This window comes from Echinops telfairi, unplaced genomic scaffold, assembly GCF_000313985.2.
Source record: "Echinops telfairi isolate 266 unplaced genomic scaffold, ASM31398v2 ScPeMD7_5868;HRSCAF=6743_1, whole genome shotgun sequence".
NCBI classification, from domain to species: Eukaryota; Metazoa; Chordata; class Mammalia; order Afrosoricida; family Tenrecidae; genus Echinops; species Echinops telfairi.
The window spans coordinates 1,004,055-1,015,834 of NW_022109768.1; the positions used below are offsets into that span (position 1 = coordinate 1,004,055).

General features: G+C 40.6%; 1 protein-coding gene across 3 annotated transcripts in view; it reads right to left on the bottom strand.

Moving 5' to 3' along the window:
• Nucleotides 1-10,364: 10,364 nt before the first annotated feature.
• Nucleotides 10,365-11,780, bottom strand: part of GUCY1A1 (guanylate cyclase 1 soluble subunit alpha 1) — a 79,488-nt gene continuing 78,072 nt past the window's right edge. For all 3 annotated transcript variants that reach the window (XM_045295831.1, XM_004708726.2, XM_045295830.1), the window contains exon 9: nt 10,365-11,242. In XM_045295831.1, coding sequence (XP_045151766.1) covers nt 11,041-11,242 — 202 coding nt within the window. In that variant the 3' untranslated portion in view covers nt 10,365-11,040. The remainder of the gene's footprint in view (nt 11,243-11,780) is intronic.

Sequence of the window (11,780 nt, forward strand, 5' to 3'; positions counted from 1 at the left end):
TAAACCCCCGGTATTAGGTCCACATTTTTCTCCTCCCTCCTCACTCCTCCCTCCCTCATGAGCCCTTGATAGTTTATAAATTGTTATTTTGTCATATCTTTCCCTGTCCGACGTCTCCCTTCACCCACTTTTCTGTTGTCCGTCCCCCATGGAGGAGGACACATATAGTGAGGCTGACTTTTTTATCACATACTCTGATCAGATGCAGAGATTTGTGAAGGAAGGGTCAGTAGGGCTGGGGGAATCCCTAACTCTGGTGGTATTGTAGGTGTGCCATGCACTCAGCTGCTAACCACACAATCAGTGGTTGGAACCCACTCACTGCTCTGCAGGGAAAAGATGGGGATGTCTGCTCCATAACAATTCAAAGAGGCAGTTCTACTCTGTCCTTTAGGATCTCTATGAATTGCAATAGACTAGATGGATGTAAATTTGTTGTTGTTGTTGTTTTTACATATCCTAGCATCTATTTCTAGCTAACTCTTACTGACCCGTGAAATTTCTCCTACACTTATGGGATGCAGAAATGCAAGAAAAAAACACATGCCAATCTGTATTATATATGCAGATATATAAGTGACTGTAGTAATGCATTCAATTGTCCCAAGATGCATCTCTTCCCACAAGATCATATTATCTTCCCTAGCGATAAAGCTAATTGAATTCCCGTTAGTAGAACCCAGTTGCCCAGTTCTACAAAGGGACGAGGTGGGCTGCTGACTTCAGTGCCAGTATGCTACAGCGCCAGATTCCCTCTTCTCCCCAAAGTACTGGAAGAAAAGATACTTAAGACCTTCAATCCCTCTTTGAACCCTTCTTGGCCTCACTTCTGATAACATTCTTCAAGACCTTTAAGAGAAGTATAGAGTGGGAGGGGTGGATCAAGGAAGATGGCAGGAGAGAGCGGCTCTATGCCAGCCAACAAGGAACAGTTACTTTCCAGTTGAAACGGCATGTCAGATGCTGCTTGCGGCTTGACTCAAGTGGCAGACCATGTTTTCAGCCTGCCTGACAATCTGCAGCAGGTGTCAAGAGGCCATTCTTTACATCAGATATTATAATTTGGGGAACCCTGGACTCAGCAGCCACAGCAACATTATATTATACTCGGGGCATGAAGTCTGTGTGCTTTCACTGGTTTGAGATTGCCTGGCTAGGTCACTATTATATTTTAAACAAGTCCAGTTTAACCTGGGGCATTTACTGTTCCATTATGAAGACCAAATCAAAAAGTTCTTAAATTCCTTCCAAATTTCATATTACGGGCCAGGGGAGGTTTCTGGTCCTGTGGGTCTGAAATCAATAATTCATCCATTTAGTCACATCCATAAGCATTGTCATTTCCATTAGGATTTTGAGAGTCCAGATATCAGTCAATGCCACATGTATAATTTCCCATATGGGAAAGCCAAAGCCATCCATTGCACCCAGGACCTACTGTAAACAAAAGAGAAAGCTTCAGAGTGAAAGGATGTAAGGTTGGCAGGATAGACTTCAGAAGAGGCTATATCTCCTTAATGCCTACCTCTTGCCCTTTTTCTTTAAGGAGTATCACACTTGTTATGGAATTGTGCTCCCTCAAAAATATGTACTGTTAGAGCTATATGTAACAAAAATGTGTTATAACTATACATATGATCCTGATTGGGAACAAGGTTTTCTTTTTTGTGTAATGAGTTCATATTTTAGTGTGGTTTCTAAATCTAGTAACCCTTAAGTGATCAAATGCATGGAATAGGCACAGTACCCACATAAGGAAATGAGGAAGAGAGACGGGAAAGAAATGCATCTAAAAGGATAGCTGAAAACTCCCAGAAACTGCAGATTAAGATCAATTTATAGAATGATAGCATGCTCAAATTATAGAACAATATCACTAATCTCACATGTGGGTAAAATGTTGCTGTGTATGATGACAGGGAGTTGCCAGAAGTTCAGGGAAGATTCATAAGAGGACATGCAACAACAAGGGACATCACTGCTGCCATCTGAAAGCAGAAAGACGCTTACCCGTGTTTTATTGACTATGCGAAGTCATTCTGTTGTGTGGATCATTAAAAAATCTGGAGAGCCTTGAGAAAAATGAGAATTCGAGAACACCTCATCGTGCGGATGAGGAACGTGTGCCTGGATCAAGAGGCAGTTGTGAGAGAAGAACAAGAAAATTCTGAATAATTTAAAATTAAGAAAAGTGTGCATCACGGTTGTGTTAGATCGGGAACGAAAGGAAGGCGGTCCCACAGGTTTTATGAGCGTAAATGACCTGCCCGGGTGTTTAGATTGGACTGAGAGTCAAGGGTGAGGGGAGATTAGAAGACAGTGTGGAGAGAGAACAGCCGAAAGTTTAGGAAGGGAGAGCGAGAGAGAGGAAGAGACAGAGGGACGGGCATGCAGCCACACAAGAAGGTGAAGACAGTCAGAGAGAGAGAGATAAGAAAGCAATCCGGAATTAATAACTGTTTGGGACAGAAATAAACGATCATGTCTAAAAGGAGCCCACGCTTCCCCCGTATGGGGAGTGGCAAGAGCCAAATGGTGACAAGAGGAAGGAGGATTTCTGTGAGATGTCTTGAGAGGGCGAGGTGTCAAAGGAAGCTAGGTGGGGGTAGAGAAGGAGTTAGAGAGGCTGGCTATGGCTGAGGACCATAGTGCCACTGCTGGACCCTAGGGTGGCTGCTTTCTTCTTGTTTATTCAGTGTCTGTGCGGAGCAAATAATCAGAGAAACTAGATTATACGAAGAAGAATGCGCATCAGGATTGGAGGGTAGCTTATTAACAGCCTCCAATATGCAGAAGACACAACCTTGTTTGCTGAAAGTGAGGAGGACTTAAGGCACTTGCTGAGGAAGATCAACGATTGCAGCCTTCAGTTTGGATTTCAACTGAATGTATAAAAGAACAAAAGCCTCACAACTGGACTAATAGGTAACATAAAGATAGAGAAAAGGTTGAAGTTGCCAAGGATTTTTGTCTTGCTTGAATCCACGAGAGGTGTTCATGGAAGTAGTAGTAAAGGGATTTACCCATTTCATTTGGTAAATCCACTGCCTAAACCCTCTTTAGAGTACTGCACAGCAAGGATAGGACTTAATGGACTAGGGTGCTCCTGACCCAAACATGGTATTTTCAGTTATCTCATAGGCGTGAGAGTGTTGGACACTGAATCAGGAAGAAGAATGGATGCCTTTGAACGGTGATGCTGGTGAGGACTATTGAACGTGCCGTGCACTGCCAAGGGCACAAGCGCGTCTGTCTTGGAAGAAACAGGGCCCACGTGTGCCTTTGAGGCCGGCATGACAAGGCTTCATCTGACATATTTGGACATGTCAGGAGAAATTAATCCCCTGAGAAGGATATAATGCTAGGTAGAGGACCAGGTAAAAAGAGGAAGGCCCTCAAGGAGATCGATTGACAAAGTGGTGGCAACATCGCAACAACTGAGATGCTGGCCTGGAATCCAGCAGTATTCCCTTCCGCTGTGCACAGTGTCATTGTGGGTCGAAACAGACTGGAGGGCTCATCAACAACTTGAACCTGAAATAGGCAAAAAAGGACCTCCTTCTAGGACTACACCTTGAAGCTGGTTCACTTCAACTTTACGAGATAGCATTCACTTCGGGAAGACGGCAGTTCAGTGAGGTTAAGATTTGCCTACTTGTTGGGAATCACCAATTCATTACTAAATTTTTCAAAAGAACCAAACTCATGCCACCGATTCATTTTGGGCCCATAGTGACCCCTTGTGGGTTTCTGAGACTCTTTACGTGAGTGGAAAGCTTAGGCTTTCTCCCGTGGAGTTACTGGCGATTTTGAACTGTTGTCCATGTGAATTGCAGCCCAATTTGCGCTCAGTCCACCAACAGGGCACAGAATCCCAGAACCCTCTTCATGACAGCTTCCCAAAGGACGGCAGCTTTGCTCTGATTCCATGCCAGATGTGGAACACCGAGTAGATCCAGCTGTTCGAGTTCCTTCAGACCATTGTTATTTTAGTTTGTTTTATTTGAGAACCTACCTCACAGATCTTCACTCAAATGAGATGAATTGGTAGCATTTCCTACTAAACGACCACCTTTCATTTGCGCATTATGCAAAGTCAACTTTGGCCAAGAAATTGTACCTATTATTTGTGAAGCTTACTTGTAATTTAATTTTCTTAACTACAAAGAATCAAAGGCCATGCAACTTTACTCCAAATCTTCAATCACTGCTTAACTACAAACAATCTACGGTCATGCAAATCTTCATTCACTGTAGTCCAGATCTTCCATTTGGATTTTGTCCTGTTGTCTATATCAATGTTTAACTTTAAATGTTAACTTTTTTTTGAAACTAGGCTTATGATGATGAAAAAGTGGTTGGCAGTGATTGAAAAAAAGGAATCTGGCTTCTACAATACCACATTTCCTCCCTCCATTTTAGCTAAATGTAATTTTTTTCTAAGTTGGAATTAAATAATTATAACCATACATGAGAGGAAATGGACATAAAATAAGGGAATCCTTCTAGATTAAAAAACATGTGCATCTAGGGCCGGTCCCACCACGAGACAAGACATCTTTTAGTGACCCATATCACTACCAGGGACAACACTGGAGGCACAGTAGGGGAATTGTGTCCAATCTGACCCCACTACACCAGGGTGAAACACCAAGGGCATGTAACAGAGAAACAAGGGGAGCAAATCAATGAATTCCATGGGGAATACAAAAAATAGACTTTGGGGCCAGGGCACGACACCCCATCAGACTCAAATGGAAAACATTCCTAAAGGTCAACAAACAGAATTACTTATGGGCTTTTTGTGTGTGTGTCTTTGGTTGTTGTTGTTTGGTTTTTTTGGTTTCTTTTGTTGCTGTTTTGTTTTTCTCTGCCTGTTTTTGTGCTTAATATTGCCTCTGCTTATCTATCTAGATAAGGTAGGTGGGACAAACAATCCAGAGGAGAAAACAATAGGACTGATGGTTCCTGGGGACATGGGAGAGAGGGAGAGGAAAGGAAGTGGCTGTTAACAAACCCAGGGGCAAGGGAACAACAAGTGATCTAAAATTGAGGCTGAGGAGGGTGTAGGATACCTGGTAGCGCTTGATCAAGGGCAATGTCACAGAGAGGAATTACTGAATCCCAAATGATGGCCGACCATAATAGTGGGACAAGAGGAAATTAAAAGGAAATAGAGGAAAGAACTAGGAGGCAAAGTGCATTTATGGAGGTCTAAATGCAGGCATGTACAATGTAAATATATTAACATATAATGATAAGGAAATATATCTATGTACATATATTTATATGTTAAGTATCAAGGTAGCAGACAGGCATTGGGCCTCTACGCAAGTACTCCCTCAATGCAAGAATATTTTTTTCTACACCTGGCATTCCATGATATTCACCTTCCCGGAATGATCACTGAAGACAAAATGGGTACATAGCAAATGTGGTGAAGAAAGCTGATGGTTCCCGGTGATCAAAAGATATAACATTTGGGGTCTTAATGGCTTGAAGATAAACAAGCGGCCATCTAGCTGAGAAGCAACAAAGTCCACGTGAAAAAGCATACCATCCTGTGTGATCATGAGGTGTCTATGGGATCAGGTATCAGGCATCAAAGACCCAGAACAAAAATTCCTATCAGTGTGAATGAGGGGGAGTGCAGAGTGGACACCCAAAGCCCATCTATAGATAATTGAACAGCCCCTTACAGAAGAGTCACAAGGAAGAGACAAGCTAGTCAGTGTGCAATATAGCACCAACGAAACATACAACTGTCCTCTAGTTATTTAATGCTTCCTCCCCGCAACTATCATGATCCCAATTCTACCTTACAAATCCAGCTAGACTCGAGCATGTACATGGGTACAGATAAGGGCTGGAAACACACGGAATCCAGGACAGATAAACCCCTCAGGACCAATAATGAGAGTAGCCATACCAGAAGGGAAAGGGGAATGTGGGTGGGCAGAAAGGGGGAACCGATCACAATGATCTGCATATAACCTCCTCCCTGGGGAATAAACAACAGAAAAGTGGGTGAGGGAAGACATTGGTCAGTGTAAGACATGAAATAATAATAACAATTTATAAATTATCAAGGGTTCATGAGGGAAGGAGGGAAAAAATGAGGAGCTGATACCAAGGGCTCAGGTAGGAAGAAAATATTTTGAAAATAATGATGGCAACAAATGTACAAATGTGATTGACACAATGGATGGATGTACGGATTGTGATGAGAGCTGTATGAGCCCCCAATAAAATGATTAGAAAAATAGAAAAGAAAAAGCATGCGTATCATGCGGGCTATTTAAAACATGCCAGTATCAATATATTATGAATAATTTATTTAAAAGAAATATGGAGGGTAATATAATGTGCAATATGTACTTATTACCAGATAAGTACATATTATCAATATAATAATAGAAGCATTGTCTACCAGCTGACTTGCTCAGACAGATGAAAGCGGGCTCAGTAAAGACAACAAAGACTAAATGACTTTGCTACTGTAAACCTCACGGGTTCCAAAATGCAGTGATTTGTAACTTACTCATTGAAAGATACAAAATATCCCAATATTTGAAAATAATCCTAATATAGATTATATACTAGAACACTGTAAATTTAGGTTTAAAATTATGTTGTTATAATTTTAAACCGAAGTTTACACTGTGCATCACCGAGACCTCATTTCTTCTTTTGTGCAACTTCATTTGACTGAACCATGAACTCTCACACTTTGTTTGATTTAGGCCCCAAGACCAAGAGAGTTTTCCAATCACTGAATCCTCAATTTACAAGGCAAGTTATCCTTGCACTTAGCCCACGCTTAAAAAAAAAAAAACCTCAGCACTGAGCTATTGTATTAGAGATGGTAAGTACAAGAATTTCTTTACAAGAATTGCATTGCCTCTGGTCTAGCCTCCTCCAATCATCTCCCACCTCTCACACATGTCACATATTTCAAGTTTGCCTTCATTTGACTTTCTAAGTACAGTTATCTACAAGTGAAGTACCACCCATGGGTGCAATTAGGCAAGGCAAGCCCATTGTTTTGTTGCTCAGTGATCCTTTCAACCACAGCAACTAGCAGGTATCCAGGGGATTTATTTCCACCGATTAATGATCAATCCAGGTCAAACATATGCAGTGAATATTACCTTGCTCTAATTCATGAACTCATTCATCTTGAGACTATTAATAGTTGTTTCAGCAGGGACTTGAATAGGGATTTATATCATTTTATAGCCCATGGTTTGCAAGTGGGCTTCCAGATGGACAGCTTGCCAGCTAAGTCATCTTGTGTCTATCTCACAGGCAGTTTTTGGAGCTAATACTCCTTTTTATTTCTTTCACTTGCTAGACACACCACGGAACATGCTGTTCTGTGCCGTGCAGAGTCGGAGTAACAGGGAGAGGTCTTCATGAGTAAAGTTTAATTACAATCTTGAAACAAATCTTCCTTCTTCTTACCAATGTATCTATAGGACTAATGGTTTGTTTTTTAATGCTTGACAGCCAGCCATATGCTATCCCAAACCAAACTCACTGCCATCCAATCAATGCTGACAAATAGCCACCCCAAAGTCTGGGGGAAGAGAGGAAAATGGCTTCAGTGAGTTTCAGAGACTATGGCTTCTCATGGGAGTAGAAATCCCTGTCTTTCTCCTGAGGAGTGGCTGGTGGTTTGGAACTGTTGACCTTGCAGTTATCAACCCAATGTGTAACCACACTGCCACCAGAACTCCCTACTGTATGTTGTATTTGTGGTAAATTGCTCCAGCTATAACATGATGTATTTCCCTTAGGCACATAGAATGTTAGTCACCCCTGCAAGTGAATGTCCATCCTTATGTATGCGGTTTCTAAACATGTACCCGATCATCCATTTAGCATCTCGTTTTGTCCAGTAGTTTAAAAACTATGCTGTAGGAGGAAGGCAGAAACCTATGCGTCTGCTCTTTTGTTTGGGACCCCACACCCTTCTGGGCCAAGCGTGTTGTTGACATTCCAAGGAAAGCAATATCCATATGGAGCAGACACACAATGTCTCTCCCGATTGATGTCCATCATGCATTCACTCAAACTCATCCAGGGCACTTGTAAAGAGCCGTTTATTGGAGTGGACCAGGACACTTGAAGAGACCATGTTGCTCCCCACACCGCTGAATGACTGCACCGAGAGACTTCTCCAACAATGGCGCCCCCAAATTCATGCTCCCAACTACAATGAACTGTTTACCTTACTTTGTGTTTGTCTTTCTTGATAGAATGAATCACAACTTATCTTTGTTTATCTGGTACATAGTAAGTATTCAATAACTGCCTGATAGCTAAATCAATGAAAAGGAGTAAATCAATAGATTTGTACTGAGAAACAAAATTTATATGGTCTTACCTGATTTTAATGGAAACAGAGAAGATAGAGTACAATGGGATGGAACCCTGGGTTCAACAATTACATTTGCCCCTTTGTTGTTGTTGTTCTTTTGAATTTTTTTAAGATCATTTTATTGGGGGTTCTTACAGGTCTTATAACAATCCATCCATCAAGCATATTTGTACGTATGTTGACATCATTATCCATTTGCTTCTTGATGCAAACTCTTTAGACAATTTCAATGTGACTCTATGTTTGCTTGTTTGATATGTATAATAGCTAATTCAATTTGTATATTGAATCAAAGAGACATTGACATTGTATATGGAAACAATAACATTATAACAGAAAGAGCAGTTCCTGGGGGGTTCTTAGGAGAAATAGGCTGAGCAGGAAGCAGTTCTGGGACCCACACTCTATTGTTTTAGGAATAGCTAATAGCTAATAGGGGAACTCAGTATCCTAAATCTCCAACCCTATTTGTACATTGTGTTCTCCATTCTCAATCCCACTTCCAATTGCAGAGTTCTGTGATGGGTCTTTCCTTCCATTGATAACCTAGTCTCCAAGATCTCTGACCGTAGTACTATCAGTAGACATGATCTCAAAATGTTTCCATAACCTCTGCCCATAAAAGTAGAGAAATGGAACTCTCTCTTCTTCTTCCTTTTGACATTCAAGTTTTGAACTTGGATTGCATGCAACGTGACAGCGTTACACGCTCATATTGCTTAGGTCACAAGAGCATTCCATGATGAATGAATCTTTATCGGGTGCCCTGACAAACATATCACATTTCATCTACCTGGAAAAATACTTTTTTGAAACATTTTTATTTAGGTAAAATGTTGGAATTTTAGGAAATTTGCAGAAACAGTATAAGGAATATGTCTAGATAACCTTTATCCAGATTATTTACATTTACTCCATATGCTCTCTTGCTCTCTCCCTCTCTCTCTCTGTACACACACACACACACACACACACACACACACTTACTGTTCAGCACAAACATAAAGGATAAACTAGCAGCAGAAAGAATGAGTCGTATTTCGCATGTCTGAGCTTCGTTTTGCTTATTGGAGCTTTGTATGGCAGGGTATAGCAATGAAGGCTTTCTGCAGAGGTCAGTCTAGATGACTGCCGAGTGGGTGCTAAGAGTTGAAGTGTGTCCACAAAGACATCTATTGAAGTTCTAATCGTTCTGTAGTGTGAGCTGCACTGGTGGGTTTGAACCGCCTTAAACACTGCGCCACCCGAGTTCTTAAAATGAACTAAAAAGTCTATCATCCTGACTATCTTGCTCCTGAGACATTAAAATGAATAATTATGAATTAAATAGCATTAATAGTACTAGCCTTTTCCAAGCCCAAATCAAGCAATTCTCCTGTTTTCTATGTTTGCTCTCTTACTCGCTGTCTTGGTTTTCTTGCTTCTCCATCATTATGTTCTCAGCCCGATCCTGCAAACAGTAGTTCCAGGACTATTCACTTACCTGCCCTGGAAGCACGTCATTTATATCCTGAGTTTCCTCACTGAAAATCAGTCACCCAGGTAACCCAATGCACCGACAAGAAATTCCAAATATATGTTGTACCCTCTGTTCCTTTTCTATCTTCAGTGAAAACAGCACACTCTTAGGAAATGATTTCCTAAAATATATTAGTTTACTAAAATAAAGTGAAACCCATGTGTAACAAAGAAATATACAGTAGTCTTTCTAAATGACTGATTAGAATGTAGAGCTGTAAGAAAGGGAGTAACCATTTTTGCAGAGAGGTGTATTCTACGGCCCATTTGTACTCATAACAGCCCTTCAGGATAAAGTAGACATGTCCAATAGTGTTTGCAAGCTAATGATCTTTATGGAAGCCCACTGCTGCATCTTGCTCAATGGAGTGGCTGATAGATTCAAACAGCTGACATTTTGATTAGCACTTGACCATTGCTCCTTAAAATAGCTTTTGCTGTGTATAAAATGAAAGGTAATAAATGGCAAGCAAAAGGAAATGTTTATTGTTATGACATAGTCTTTTATGGAGAATATTTCTTAACTTCAAGAACCAAACATAATTATTAATACTTACAGAGGACCTACTGTATTATTTGTATTGCATCTAACCCATAATGGGTTATTTTCTAAAAGAACTCAAAATGAAGAAATGGTAATAATCACACTTCAGTCTACTTTTTTATAGGAATTAAAATGAGAATATGTAATAATAAAATGCAGAGTTGAAAGAACATATTGTATCAAAGAATATAATTTCTATTCGAAAAGCTTCTTTAAGCCAAAACTATCACAAATACACTTTGATAACCATGGCATTGCACCAGGACACAAAACTGCAGGCAGCTCCATCACTTCAGAGAGTTCACTACGACGACCAGGTCTATGTACAATGTGTTCAATTCTGAATACAGGGAGTGGTTGTTACATAACAGAAATTGCCTAAATTTTTCCTTATTGAGTCTCTTATTTGAAACAGAGGCTTTGAAACATTGAAGTGAACATGTGTATTTTTCATGTGAAGTGGGACAGAGAGTAGATAGTGATGAAGCTGATAGTTTAATACTGTTCTCTGGCCATCTTCCCTCTTAGAACGCCTTCCGAGGTCCCAGATATCCTCAGAAAGTCAAACCTCGAAGTCCTTCAGGTCTACACGTCGCTAATCCACTCCTGAGGCTTGGCCTAAAAAATTAGCATTGCCGTCTTCACCATCTAGCTTTTGGAACCACGGCTTTGAATTTGTTTCTTGTAGATAAGCATCCAGAAAATAACAGATTCCAGGAATTTCACTGGGGAAGTTTTGTGGTAGCTCCTCCCTCGATCGAGGGGTAAACACAAAACCAGGGCAGTCTTTGAGTAATCTGAAAAGATAAGAACAGAACTATTAAAACTGAACACTAATATAAACATTGGTATACTCAAGGCAACATAACAAAATGACTATTTCTGAGCTCCAGAAACCAGCGGTGATATTGAATCTCTTTTGACTATTTAACAGTTGCAGTATTTCTCCTGCTGAGTCAATTCTACCAAATTTTGTTATTTGGCACTTACAGTGTGCTTGTCCATTATGTTAAACCCATATTAAATTCCAGGTCTTCTGCTTATGTTACTGGCTCCTCTTCCCTTTCACTTTCCTAGCTTTTTGTCTAATGTGAACTTCATGAGCATTCTCTCCATCCCATTATCCAGGCCATGGATGAAATAGGTTAAGTAGCTCTGGGCTCTAAACCAAATTCTACAGAAAATCATTTACCACATCTGCCTAACCACACCAGCGCCTTGTATACACCAGCCTGGGATGTCATATGCAAACAAGATAGAAAGATGACACTGAATTAAATTCTGGTTCTGGGACATTTTGTGTCCATGTGTTGCAGCACCAACAAAATGGAAATC